The sequence below is a fragment of the Hyperolius riggenbachi genome, chromosome 2 (genome assembly GCF_040937935.1).
Source record: "Hyperolius riggenbachi isolate aHypRig1 chromosome 2, aHypRig1.pri, whole genome shotgun sequence".
NCBI lineage: Eukaryota > Metazoa > Chordata > Amphibia > Anura > Hyperoliidae > Hyperolius > Hyperolius riggenbachi.
Window position 1 is genome coordinate 558,179,498 of NC_090647.1, and position 14,939 is coordinate 558,194,436.

The 14,939-nt window shown below is 47.3% G+C and overlaps 1 protein-coding gene across 6 annotated transcripts in view; it reads left to right on the forward strand.

Moving 5' to 3' along the window:
• Nucleotides 1–252: 252 nt before the first annotated feature.
• Nucleotides 253–14,939, forward strand: part of BOC (BOC cell adhesion associated, oncogene regulated) — a 194,365-nt gene continuing 179,678 nt past the window's right edge. The window contains exons 1-3 of one of the 6 annotated variants that reach the window (XM_068270898.1): nt 253–275; nt 3,079–3,169; nt 11,745–11,852. In XM_068270898.1, the coding sequence (XP_068126999.1) occupies nt 11,849–11,852 (4 nt within the window). In that variant the 5' untranslated portion in view covers nt 253–275; nt 3,079–3,169; nt 11,745–11,848. Of the gene's footprint in view, nt 276–315; nt 335–379; nt 455–481; nt 501–3,078; nt 3,170–6,053; nt 6,171–11,744; nt 11,853–14,939 lie in introns of those variants that run through there. The other 5 variants (XM_068270899.1, XM_068270897.1, XM_068270903.1 and 2 more) reach the window with 5 other exon arrangements.

Consider the following 14,939-nt stretch of genomic DNA (forward strand, 5'->3'; position numbering starts at 1 on the left):
CTACTGCTGAAAACTGATAGCAACTATAATTAACTATCTCTACCTTCATATGTCTTCCCAGGCACTTTCTTCTCTGCTACTGCTGCCCTGCTTCACTCTGCTCCTGTATTTCCACCTCCACAGCAACAGGGCAGGAGGAATATGGGAAGATGTATAGAGGTGGAGCTGAAAAAGAGCAGGAAGTGGCTGGGAAGACATGAAGGTGGAGCTAGCACATCAGGAAGTGGCTTGGAAAGTGTATGGAGGTGGAGCTGGAGCAGAACAGGACATGTCTGGTAAGACTTATGGAGGTGGAGCTTGAGCAGAGCAGGAAGTAGTGGCTGGGAAGAAAATGGTAATAAAACAGAGCAGGAAGTGGCTGGGAAGGCATACAGAGGTGGAGCTAGAGCCGAGTAGGGAGAAGTGGCAGGGTAGACATATGAAGGCGGAGCTGGAGCAAAACAGGAAATGGCTGGTAAGATGAATGAAGGTGGAACTGGATCAGAGCAGGACATGGCCAGGTGAAGTATGGAGGCTGGAGCAGAGCAGGAAGTGGCTAGGAAGACAAATGGAGGTGGAACAGAGCAGGAAGTTGCTGGAGAAAGGTATGTAGATGGAGCTGGAGAAGAGCAAGAAGAGGCAGGGAAGACACATGGAGGTGGAGCTAGAGCAAAACAGGAAATGGCTGGGAAGATGAATGAAGGTGGAACTGGATCAGAGCAGGACATGGCCAGGGGGAAGTATGAAGGCTGGAGCAGAGCAGGAAGTGGCTAGGAAGACAAATGGAGGTGGAACAGAGCAGGAAGTTGCTCAGTGGAGCAGAGCAGGAATTGGCTGGGAAGATGTATGGAGGTGGAGCTGAAGAAGAGCAGGAAGTCACTGGGAAGGCGTGGAGTTGGAGCAGAGCAGGAATTGGCTGGGAAGACGTATGGACGTGGAGCTGAAGAAGAGCAGGAAGTCACTGGGAAGGCGTGGAGTTTGAATAGAGCAGGAATTGGCTGGGAAGATGTATGAACGTGTAGCTGAAGAAGAGCAGGAAGTCACTGGGAAGGCGTGGAGTTTGAGTAGAGCAGGAATTGGCTGGGAAGATGTATGAACGTGGAGCTGAAGCAGAGCAGGAAGTCACTGGGAAGGCGTGGAGTTTGAGTAGAGCAGGAATTGGCTGGGAAGATGTATGGACGTGGAGCTGAAGCAGAGCAGGAAGTCACTGGGAAGGCGTGGAGTTGGAGCAGAGCAGGAATTGGCTGGGAAGATGTATGGAGGTGGAACTGAAGCAGAGCAGGAAGTCACTGGGAAGGCGTGGAGTTAGAGCAGAGCAGGAATTGGCTGGAAAGATGTATGGAGGTGGAGCTGAAGCAGAGCAGGAAGTCACTGGGAAGGCGTGGAGTTTGAGTAGAGCAGGAATTGGCTGGGAAGATGTATGGAGGTGGAGCTGAAGCAGAGCAGGAAGTCACTGGGAAGGCGTGGAGTTTGAGTAGAGCAGGAATTGGCTGGGAAGATGTATGGAGGTGGAGCTGGAGCAGAGCAGGAAGTCACTGGGAAGGCGTGGAGTTGGAGTAGAACAGGAATTGGCTGGGAAGATGTATGGAGGTGGAGCTGAAGAAGAGCAGGAAGTCACTGGGAAGGCGTGGAGTTGGAGTAGAGCAGGAATTGGCTGGGAAGTATGGAGGTGGATCTAGAGCAAAGCAGGAAGTTGCTGGGAAGACTTATAGAGGTGCAGTAAAGCAGGAAGTGGCAGGAAAGACTTATGCTGGTGGAGTTTTGGAGTAAAATGCAAATGTTTCCGAATAGAGTACCAGGGGAAATGTACTACTAATCTAGGTGTGCTCGGGTTCTCGCTGATCCCTCACCTCCCTAATATGTAAATAGTAGGGAGGGGTGTGGCTATCTCACACACATGTAGGACTGAGCAGTGACAGATGCAGGTCAGTGTAACCAATGGGTGAAGAATTACTGCCCCATTTGGACACAACAAGGCCCTGTGCAAAGTCTACTGCTCACTAAACTGAGGGGATCTCATAAGAGGGTGCAGATATATACAGTGACACCAGATATTGACAGGTTTCACCCCAAAAGGCTTCGTCAGGAAAAAATAGTGTACAGTGCAACAGAACTCTGACTTGGGTTGTTGCTGCTAGGACTTTTGTTGGTGGGAGGTCTTATGTCTCTATTGGATATTTTTGCACTGTACACTATTTTTTCCTGACGAAGCCTTTCCGGTGAAACATGTCGTAACTGGTGAACAAACACTGACTTAATCATTCATAAATGAATATTGTAGACATTAAAGGGATACTTAAGTCAAATAAAAAAATGAGTTTTATTCACCTGGGGCATCCCTCAGCCCCCTGCAGTTGTCCGGTGCACTCGCAGCATCGCTCCGATCCTCCTGTCCCCGCCGGCGGCTGCTTCCAGTTTTGGCGACAGCCGCCGACAGGCTGGGAACGCGAGTGATTCTTCGCGTTCCCAGCCACAATAGCGCCCCCTATGCTGTTATTGCGGCCTTCTTGCCTCAATAACAGCATAGAGGGCGTTATTGTGGCTGGGAACACTAAGAACTCGCGTTCCCAGCCTGTCGGCGGCTGTCTCTGAAACCGGAAGCAGGAGGATCGGAGCGATGCTGCGAGTGCACCGGACAGCTGCAGGGAGCTGAGGGAAGCCCCAGGTGAGTAAAACTCATTTTTTTTATTTGACTTAAGTATCACTTTAAGCAATTTCATTTACTATGTTGTTTTTTCACCACAGTGCCTGTTTAATGGCAGCCACATAGACACTGACAGCACCAAGCAGCAGCCATTGCGTTAGATATCATAGATTGTTTTGGGCAGCAGTAGGAACAATCGTTGTACACATACACAGTGGGGCTTCCAGTCCAGCAACAAGTTCTGTTCCATGGAGAGGGGAGGGGACAGAATGAGCAAAGAGAACGCAATGGAGTTTCTATGGCGGTTGGACAACCGTGAGCCAACTTGCCCAAGTTGCTTTACTAACCCCAGCTGCCTCGGTGAGTGACTTATGTTCTGCAGTCAGTGCAAAGTACTTTATTTCGTGCCTTGTTTGATCATTAATGAATTTAGTCATTTTGATTCCTCTCTTCAGCCCAGCCTTTGAGCGGACGTTGGGGTTTGGGGTGACCGTGTGGAGAACAGGTGGCATCGGCACTCGGGACTCAGTTGGAGGAACTCCGCAGGTGCGCAACTATTATTAACGTTTAACGTGATGTGGCGTTATTAGACAGAAGGATAGTGTGACAGCCATTTAAGTGAGGGGGAGGGGGGGTGGAGGGGGGTAATAATCGGGGGTCTCTCCCCCTCCCCCACCCTTCCGTCTCCTCTTTCTCCACTGATTGGTTCCAGATCAGCAGAATACATGAAAGTGATTGTGCTGCAGCTGGAAATGGGAGAACAGCTGCAATCAGATGTGGGGTCACCCTGCAGGCCAGCCGTTCTGGAGGCGGAGTCTGGGGAGGAGGATTCCTTTATTTCCTAATGTTATTAATAATATCCACCAACATGACTAGATCTATGCTCTCTGTGCATGACATCACTGCCCTCCAGTGACAGCTAATGACATCACTGCCCTCCAATATAATGACAGTGAGCCAGCATCTATTCAGTAAGGAGACCTCGGGCAAGACTCCGTAACACTGCTACTGCCTATAGTGCGCACCCTAGTGGCTGCAGCTCAAATGCTTTGAGTCTGCCAGGAGAAAAGTGTGATATAAATGTTATTTGTCTTGTCATCTTTTACACTGTAAATCGCAATTCTGATTTGTAATTTCCACTGGAAGCTAGCAATACAGGAAGAAAAATGTAAAAAAAAACCAAAAAAAAAACGCAGCACGCAGGACTTTCTTTTAACCACATTAAAAATTGAAATCGGAATTTCATGTCAAATTGCATCAAAATCGGAAACCAGAATTGGTGTGATTTTGGTGTGTTTTTGGTGCGATTTTACATGCAATTCCAATTTTTAACACTATTAAAAAAAGTCCTGCATGCTGCGTTTTTTCATCTGCGTTTTTCTTCTTGTGTCGTTAGCATCCAGTGAAAATCGGAATCGCAAATCAGAATCAGAAACCGTAACTGCGATTTGCAGTGTAAGATAGGTCTGGGGCCCCTGAATAACCCGGGAGCGTGGCGGTTGGATCTAGCCGTGTTTGCAGCCGAGCCGGTGACGTCAGCCCGCCGTCGGGGTCCTACAACAATGTTTGGCTTCAGGGTCCTCATCTCCTGGTGTCACTCTCGGCTGGGCCCCGGGCGCGGGCTCTTGAAGTTAATTGTGGCCTGATGTTGGAGGGGGTTTGTGAGGCTTAATAAGCGGCATTTCTCTACAAGTGATTCTGAAGTATGAATGAGGCCTCTTGAGTGCTCAGTGGAGTGCGGGATCATTGTCCCCCCCTCCCTCCGCCGTCCCCCTGACAGATTAATCCTGCTGTGTGAGGGGGGCACGCAGGAATTCACAGCCCGCAGCCACACAGTTTATTTAACATCCCCGAAGCACAATGGAGGCAGAGAGGGTGGCTGCCGATGATATCATACCAGTGTGCCCCACAGCTGGGTATACTGGCAGCCTGGGCATCAGAAAGCATATGGTGTGCCTGCTCTGCCAGGGTGACATTCCTGAGCTGGGCTCTGTAGGCCGGAGCTTACCAGCTATGTTGACTTCAGTCCACTTAGGGCTGGTTTATATGCAGAATGCAGAATTCAGGCGACTGGAAGTCTCAACTAACCGGTATGCTTAAGGGATGAAGACTATAGTTTTGGGGCATTTGGGAGGCATTTTAAAGAGACTCCGTAACAAAAATTCCATCCTGTTTTTTATCATCCTACAAGTTCCAAAAGCTATTCTAATGTGTTCTGGCTAACTGCAGCACTTTATACTATCACAGTCTCTGTAATAAATCAATGTATCTTTCCCCTGTCAGACTTGTCGGCCTGTGTCTGGAAGGCTGCCAAGTTCTTCAGTGTTGTGGTTCTGCTATGAACTCCCCCTTCCAGGCCCCTCTATGCACACTGCCTTTGTATTATTTAGATTAGGGCAGCTTCTCTCTTCTCTCTTATTTTTTACAAGCTGGATAAATCGTCCTCTGAGCTGGCTGGGCTTTCACATACTGAGGAATTACAAACAAGGGCAAAGCTGTTTGCAGGAAGAAAAGAGCAGCCTGAAACTTCAGTGCATGAGAACAGGGGGAAAGAAACACACAAATGATCTCTTGAGATTCAAAAGGAAGGCTGTATACAGCCTGCTTGTGTATGGATGTATTTTCTATGTGTGGACATACTGTACATCAACCTACTTCCTGTTTTGGTGGCCATTTTGTTTGTTTATAAACAAACTTTTTAAAACTGTTTTTAACCACTTTTAATGCGGCGAGGAGCGGCGAAATTGTGACAGAGGGTAATAGGAGATGTCCCATAACGCACTGGTATGTTTACTTTTGTGCGATTTTAAAAATACAGATTCTCTTTAAAGTGATATTGAAGCAAAGAAAATTCATGATATAATGAATTGGTTGTGTAATACGGATAATTTACTAGAACATTTGTAGCAAAGAAAATATTCTCAGATTTTTATTTTCAGGTACAGGTAGTCCTCGGTTAACGAATGAGATAGGGACTGTAGGTTTGTTCTTAACCTGAATCTGTTCATAAGTCGGAACATTGTGCCATCTCCGTCCCCTGTACCTCCTCTGTGCCTCCAGTGTCCCCCTCTGTGTCACCGCTGTCCCCTGTACCTCCTCTGTGCCACCTCTGCTCTTTGTAACTATTTATACAAGTTTAAAAGCCATTTTTTCTTTGATTTTTTTTTTAAATCAATTTTCTCAAAAACTACAAGTCCAATTTGAACATTTTTTTTTGGCTTGCTCCCATGGAAACAGAGAATACATGCCATTCGTATCGGCGGGTTGTTCGTAAGTCGGGCGTTCGTAAATCGTGGACTACCTGTATATAGCTTTTTTTTTTTTAATAACACTGCATCATTCTCTAATAATTGCCATTTCCACAAAACACCCAGCATTTTAAATGCTTTCACGGAGCAGAGCTAGTGACCCTTTGAACTTTTCTCTGCAGAAAAAACATAAAGAAGAAACAATGAGAGACAGTTGAGATAAGTGCTTCAAAAGACAGTGCTGTCCATGACTTTATACTGTTACAGAGCTCAAAGAAGCTATTTTGCATAGATAACAGGTGAAGTTTCTTAACTCTTTCTGTACTGGAAACCATATGAGACTCATATCTGTGCTCCTATTGTTGTATTTCTTAGCTGTAAAACACATACAAGTCATTATATCATAAGTTTATTTACACCTCAGATTCCCTTTAAATACTTACCAAGCCTCCAGCAAAGTCTGGCAGCCTTCCCGAACCTCCTGGAGGGATCCTAGTGATTTTCAGGGGCGGTGCATGGGAAGCTTGCGTGTCCCCTGTCACCCTGATACGGGTCATGTGACACGCCCACTTGCGTGCACGGAGGATGCCAGAAAGCCATTAGGAGCCCATGAGGAGGTATGAGGAGGCTGCCAGACTTCGCTGGAGGCTTGGTAAGTATTTACTAGGGAAGGTCTGTGTTTTTTTTCAAGCAACCGAAAAACACGTGTTTCAGGCGATCCCCCACCGGTACCAGACACTGGGGACTGTGCTGTATGTACCCCTTTCGGGTCCTGCGTCTTTCTCCATGGCCAGCGGGGGCGCCTGTACACAGTGATACGGCAGTATGTACTGATGTGGCGGAGTCAGGGGGTACAGGCGCCCCCCAGTGGCCATGAAGAAAGACCCAGGACAGAGGAGGAGGCAGGCCGGCGGACAGGAGAGCCTGCAACACTCAGGGGCCCGAGGGGTACACAATACAAGACATGGGAGGTCCGGCAGGCGGAGGCAGCTGCACAGATTTCATGCTGTAATTTATTGGCAATCTGTCTGCACTACACTGGCAGCAATAGATCCCTCTCTCATTAGATTTGATCGACAGAGGAATCTGAGGAACTGATGGTTGAATCTGCTGCCCCACCTGCCATTTTTATCCAGTTCGATACAATTATTGAATTGGATTGTCGAGAGGTCCACAAAATCGATGTATGCAGAGCAGGATCATCCACAAGGCAAACCTAGGCAGCTGCCTAGGGCCTGGATAGAGTATAGGGTCCTGGCGGATGCTATCCCCCTCCAAAGCTAACTATAAATAAGCCAGGTCATCATCAGCAGTGGACAAAAACTGCCATCTTGCCTGGGGCTCCATTTCTTTTCTGAATGTATCGCCACCTTAAAGTGAACCCGAGGTGAACATAAACTGACGAGATAAACAATCGGATTTGCGCAAATGACCTGTCGTTTGGACATCCAAACGACCGGTCGTTCGGACGTTACATCGGGCATGTGTACAGTCTGTCGTTCAGCTGATAAGAGCGGACTTGAGTGATGCGCTTGGCGGATCACTCAAGTCCGCTCTTATCAGCTGAACGACAGACTGTACACATGCCCGATGTAACGTTCGAACGACTGGTCGTTTGCGCAAATCCGACGTGTGTACGCACCTTAAGGCTCTACAGAACTTAAGGTTCTACATAAATGAATAATGGATGGTGGTGGACCTACGGGCCTGTGTGTGTGGCCGTATATTGCCCCAGTCTCTCCACACCTTCTTCTGACTCCATATCAACCAGAGGATCACTTCTCCTCCTCCTCTGTCACCATCTAGTAATTAATCTGTTTGTATTACTCCCCCCATTGCTGTTCTCTGGTCATGTTATCTTGTATAAACTACCTGTGTTTCAGTCAGCAGTCCATGGAGTGCATCCTCCAGGGGCTTCTGACCACCTATGGAGGGGCAGGTGGGAGATGTGACACCCTGGTGGACCTCACAGGCCGGGGCAGGAAGGGTAGATGGACTTGGGCCCTCTCTCTCTGGTTCCTGATCACAGGGCAGACATCTATAGAACAATAATATGCTTAGCCTGGGTGACTTCTATTGTCCAACCACCCCTGGGACTTCTGCACACATTCCTGATTATTCCTGAAGTCTTTCAAAGGTTCCGCTTCACGGTGGACAATGTGCATCAGTTCCTCTTTTAGGGGAAGTCTATAGTTCTTTTATGAGGAGACTATATACTGGCCCCAGGTCTGAGGGGTGGAATTTCAACTGGATAATCTCCCCTCAGCTGTTTTTGATCACATTTGCTTTTTTACACACATTTCCTGCCTCTCAGGGCTGTTTTCTGCATCTGAGGGCTTTTTCCACTAAAGAAGGCCATACCCAGCACACGATTTCCCTGACAATTTTTCCGACGACCTGCGATTTTTTTGAGCGGCGAGCTGTCTTTTCTGCGATCTTGGGACGTGGGCACAAGCATGTGAGTTATGTTTAGCAATGCGCACCGATAACAACCGTCATGGCGGATTGGATCTTTAACGGATTCCGTACTGCTGCCCAAGCGTATGTCCGTACGCTGCGGGAGGCGGGCTGAAGGCTGCGCAGTCGCACTAAGGGCAAAGCGTACTGCGCAGCCGCGGCTCAAGGCGGCGGCCATCTTAGTAGTGGAAGCCTATGCGACCCGTTCAGTGGGGTCGGGCCGAGCCAGGGGGGGAAGAAAAAGGCAGCAATGACGGCGGTACGGTGCGGAGGACGCGCTGGACGTCCTCCGTGGATTCAGATATATAAAAGGTATTGTGTAATTTTCATCTTTTTGGCCTCGGAAGTCCTTTAATGACATGCTGACTTATAAAAACATCCTGCTAGAGCCTCTTAACCATTTAAGGACCGCGGTGATTGAAATCTCCACCCTGTTTCGGTGGGCTCCTGGCTGGCAGGGCGTAGATTTCAATCACCGTCCGCAGCGCGCATCTGCTGTGTCCGCCACTCCCCGCCGATCGCGCTGCTCAAACCCGATGATTCTCGCTGCATCTCACAGGCTCTGCCTGTCTCTATGACGGCAGAGTCATGTGAGCCGGTCAGGAGCCGATTTCATTGGCTCCTGGCCGTGTCTATCAATGTAAGCCGCTCCCATTGGCTTACATTGACAGACACCGTCAGGAGCCAATAAAAGCGGCTCCTGACCAGCTCACATGACTCTGCCGTCATAGAGATGGCAGAGTCTATCTCCTGGTGGTCCTGGCTTGCGGCACTGACGTCTGGTGCGGCGATTCGTCGGGATTCCGTTGGGATTGGTCCTTAAGTGCCCAGAGACCGCTGGTCCTTAAGTGGTTAATAGCTCCAGGACGTTTTTATAAGTCAGACAGAGCTGCTGCCGCATGTGCACGCCCCGCGCACGTGAAAAGAAACCCCGCCAAAGAAAAAATACACCTTTATTTCCAAATACTATATTGTCACCATACTTTGTACTAGGGACATAATTAAAATCTTGTGGTAACCAGGACAAATAGGCAGATAAAATGTGTGGGTTTTACGCACAGTACCAGTGTTTATATTTAAACCATAGGGGATGAAATTGGAGAAATAGTGTAATTTTTCATTTTTTTCCTTGTATTTCCCTTTGAAATGCATAGAAAATAAAGTAATTACTGAAAACAAGTTTCACCCCAAAAAGCCCAATTGGTGGTGAAAAAAACAAGATACAGATCATTTCATTGTGATTAGTAGTGACTAAGCTATTGGCAAATGAAAGGGAAGAGCACTGAAAGGTGAAAATCGCTCTTGTCCGTTAGGGTAAAAACCGCCTTGGGGTGAAGTGGTTAAGATCCCCAATGACTCAGCGAATAGTACAGCGATCCTGTTCGCACTCTTCGTGTAATGTTGCGTGAGTAGGAACAGGAATCGTTGAACACTCGTCGTCAAGGGACGTCGCTGGACCCGTCGGGTGGTGAGGATTCAGCTTAAAGTTATCAGTATACTTATTAGTATCAGCTTAGATGTCTCTTAGCGTTCCACGATCCATCTTCCGGCCTGGGGGTTTGCACAATGTCACACGACGAGTGCAAATGGGAAGTCAAGCGATAGCGGTACTTTGCGCGGAGTCGTCAGGGATCTTAAAGATCCACCATGACGGTCATTATCGCCGCACATCGCTAAACAATGTTTGCGTGTTCGCGTGCCTGAACCCCCCTTAGCAAGATCTCAGAAATGATCGCTTGTCACTCAAAAAAATCACCGGTCGTCAGAAAAAACGTCAGGAAAATCGCAAAACAGGTACGGGCCTTAAAGAAAACCTGTAACGAAAAAACTCCCCTAGGGGGTACTCACCTCGGGTGGATGAAGCCTCCGGATCCTATTGAGGCTTCCTCAGTCCTCGTCGGTCCTGAAAATCCTCCCGGAGCGGCGGCGATGTAAATATTTACCTTTTGGCTCCAGCGTTGGCGCAGTTTCTGCTCTTCCTACGGAGAAAGGCGAGAATAGCCGATCTCCGTCGGGCCGCTCTACTGCGCAGGCGCAAGTCTCCAGTAGAGCGGACCCAGCGGAGTTCGGCTATTTCCCCTATCTCCGTCAGAAGAGCCGCAACAGCGCCCCCGCTGGAGCCTGGAAAGGTAAATATTGAACAGGCTGTCGGGTCTGGCGGGCCGCTGTTCGGAGGGCTGCAACGAGACCCCCGTGGGACAGAGGAGGACGGGGGAAGCCTCATTAGGGGCCGGAGGCTTCCCCCCAAGGTGAGTACCCCCCAGGAGACGTTTTTGAATTTACAGTGTCTCTTTAAGAAACGCAATCACGCTGCCTGTGATGTGACCAAGTTTCTTTTGCTTCCAACTACCGCGATTCTACTACTATTACACCTCGGTCCGTCTGGTGTATTGCACCATTGCGATGCGAATGTGTTTGCGATTTTTCGATGGGGGAAATAAAGCACCCAGAAAAGTATTTCCTGTTAAATATGGTAGTCAAATGCAATGATATAAATCCTTTATGGAGCACTCACTGTCTTATAAAAAACACAGTTTTCAAAAACTATAAGGCCCAGGTATTGTCACCTGAAAAAAGAAATTCAGACCATTGAACTGTTGGAAAGTACAAAAGTAACAAAGGCGAATGTGGCCACATCATCAGGTCTGGCCAAACCTCTAGTACTGGCAGAGCGGAGGACAGAAACCCGGCACCTGGGGGGTAACAAGAGCCCTTCGCAACCCCTGCCACGGGAGGGTCCTGGGGATAAGGGTGCCCAGGTGGCGAGAGGGGTATGGAGGCTGCCATATTTGTTTTCTTTTAAACAATACCAGTTGCCTGGCTGTCCTGCTGGTCTATTTGGCTGCAGTAGTGTCTGAATCACACCACGAACAAGCATGCAGCTAATCTTGTCAGATCTGACAATAATGATCTGATCTGCTGCATGCTTGTTCAGGGTCTATGGCTAAAAGGTACACACCATGCAATTCCCCATCAGATAGATGGGTCGATAGATGATTTCTGGAAATCAGATCGGACGTGTCGGAAATTATCTATTCGACCCATCTATCTGGCAGGAAATTGCATGGTGTGTACCAAGCTTAATTAGAGGCAGAGGATCAGCAGGACAGCCAGGCAACTGGTATAGCTTAAAATGAAATAAACATGGCAGCCTCCATATCCCTTTCACTACAGGTGAGCTTTAAGAATGATCACTGTACAGACATGCTACTGGTTCAGCAGTGTGATCTGTTTCATGGAAAGGGGTGAGGGGTAGATAAGAAAGAGCGGCAGCCAGTGTTGCCAACTCATTCCTTGAATTATACAGGTCTGGTGGCTGGTTAGATGCAGTATATGCTCTAGCTATATGTAATTTTTATTTACATATACATTTGTATACATTTTATTTATTTATTATGCTGTTGCTTATCTTTTAGAGCAGAGAGGAAGTCTTGAGATCAGGTCTCCTTTAAGAAATGTTTGCTGCCTGGGCTGCGCTTTTAAGGAAACCCGAAGTGACATGTGACATGATGAGATAGACATGGGTATGTACAGTGCCTAGCACACAAATAACTATGCTGTGTTCCTTTTTTTTTTCTCTGCCTGAAAGAGTTAAATATCAGGTATGTAAGTGGCTGACTCAGTCCTGACTCAGACAGGAAGTGACTACAGTGTGACTCTCACTGATAGGAAATTCCAACTATAAAACACTTTCCTAGCAGAAAATAGCTTCTGAGAGCAGGAAAGAGATAAAAAGGGTCAAAAACAATAAAACAGTTAAGACTTAAAAAGTAGATTTAAACATAAAATAAAACTGTGGAATATCTTAAAAAGTAATTTTTAGGAAGAGGAGGATAGATACAGTCGTTTATTTCATTAGTTTATTTTCACCTCGGGTGCCCTTTAAAGAGGAACTGTAGGTAAAATAACATAATGAATAAAATTGCTTGTTTTTTTTACATTATTCATTTATAAATTATTCAGTGTTTGTCCATTGTAAAATCTTTCCTCTCCCTGATTTACAGTCTGACATTTAATACATGGTGACATCTTTACTCCTGTCAGGTGATCTCTGCGGAATGTTTGAGGGCCTTTACTGCATTCTGCTATATGTCACTACAGGGCCTCTTTACTGCATTCTACTATATGTCACTACAGGGCCTCTTTACTGCATTCTGCTATATGTCACTACAGGGCCTCTTTACTGCATTCTACTATATGTCACTACAGGGCCTCTTTACTGCATTCTGCTATATGTCACTACAGGGCCTCTTTACTGCATTGTACTATATGTCACTACAGGGCCTCTTTACTGCATTCTGCTAAATGTCACTACAGGGCCTCTTTACTGCATTCTACTATATGTCACTACAGGGCCTCTTTACTGCATTCTGCTATATGTCACTACAGGGCCTCTTTACTGCATTCTGCTATATGTCACTACAGGGCCTCTTTACTGCATTCTACTATATGTCACTACAGGGCCTCTTTACTGCATTCTGCTATATGTCACTACAGGGCCTCTTTACTGCATTCTACTATATGTCACTACAGGGCCTCTTTACTGCATTCTGCTATATGTCACTACAGGGCCTCTTTACTGCATTCTACTATATGTCACTACAGGGCCTCTTTACTGCATTCTGCTATATGTCACTACAGGGCCTCTTTACTGCATTCTGCTATATGTCACTACAGGGCCTCTTTACTGCATTCTGCTATATGTCACTACAGGGCCTCTTTACTGCATTGTACTATATGTCACTACAGGGCCTCTTTACTGCATTCTACTATATGTCACTACAGGGCCTCTTTAAGCTGTATAACTATCAGGAGGAGCTTCCGCTGTGACCCTACACAGATCCTTACAGAAATAGGATGTCGTATTTATAGAAGAACACAGAATGTTTACACTCAGGATCGCTATCATAGCAAAGACAAGGAAACAGCAACAAATCACTGTGCAGCCCCCAGCCTGCAGCACCAGCACTACTCTGCCAGCGTGATCTGCAGCGTACGGACAGATGAGCTCATACACGGCCAGATAAACTAGCTGTAGTGTGTGCAGATCTCTGCTACCTCCAGTATGTACAGTATAAGCTGTTACTCTGCGTCTGTACTGATAGTAAACTAGCTGCCGCATGTACTGATCTCTGCTGCCTCCGGTATGTACAGTATAAGCTGTTACTCTGTGTCTGTACTGATAGTAAACTAGCTGCCGCATGTACTGATCTCTGCTGCCTCCGGTATGTACAGTATAAGCTGTTACTCTGTGTCTGTACTGATAGTAAACTAGCTGTAGTGTGTGCTGATCTCTGCTACCTCCAGTATGTGCAGTATAAGCTGTTACTCTGTGCCTGTACTGATAGTAAACTAGCTGTAGTGTGTGCTGATCTCTGCTACCTCCAGTATGTGCAGTATAAGCTGTTACTCTGCGTCTGTACTGATAGTAAACTAGCTGTAGTGTGTGCTGATCTCTGCTACCTCCAGTATGTGCAGTATAAGCTGTTACTCTGTGCCTGTACTGATAGTAAACTAGCTGCAAAGTGTGCAGATCTCTGCTACCTCCAGTATGTGCAGTATAAGCTGTTACTCTGTGTCTGTACTGATAGTAAACTAGCTGTAGTGTGTGCTGATCTCTGCTACCTCCAGTATGTGCAGTATAAGCTGTTACTCTGTGCCTGTACTGATAGTAATCTAGCTGCAATGTGTGCAGATCTCTGCTACCTCCAGTATGTACAGTATAAGCTGTTACTCTGTGTCTGTACTGATAGTAAACTAGCTGCCGCATGTACTGATCTCTGCTGCCTCCGGTATGTACAGTATAAGCTGTTACTCTGTGTCTGTACTGATAGTAAACCAGCTGCAGCGTGTGCTGATCTCTGCTACCCCCAGTATGTACAGTATAAGCTGTTACTCTGTGCCTGTACTGATAGTAAACTAGCTGTAGCGTGTACTGAGCCTTGCTACCACCAGTATGTACAGTATAAGCTGTTACTCTGTGCCTGTACTGATAGTAAACTAGCTGTAGCATGTACTGAACTCTGCTACCACCAGTATGTACAGTATTAGCTGTTACTCTGGGCCTGTACTGACAGTAAACTAGCTGCAGTGTGTGCTGATCTCTGCTACCTCCAGTATGTACAGTATAAGCTGTTACTCTGTGCCTGTACTGATAGTAAACTAGCTGTAGCATGTACTGAACTCTGCTACCACCAGTATGTACAGTATAAGCTGTTACTCTGTGCCTGTACTGACAGTAAACTAGCTGCAGTGTATGCTGATCTCTGCTACCTCCAGTATGTACAGTATTAGCTGTTATGCCTGCAATACACGGGTCGATCCGGCGGCCGATTAGCCGCCAGATCGACTCCCGCCGCGTTTCCGCCACGTCCCCGCTCGTCCACGCGTGCGCACGGATCAATTGCTGCTCATCCCCGCCGACGCTTCCTTATCAGCGCTCGATTCCCTGCCATTGTCCGCCGGCGAGGACGAGCGGGCGGGGGTCGAGCAGCTTGATCGGGTCAGCTGAATATTATCAGCTGGCCGGATCAGCTGGTCGATACACGGTACAGAAACGTACCGTGTATCCCAAGCATTACTCTGTGTCTATACTGATAGTAATCTAGCTG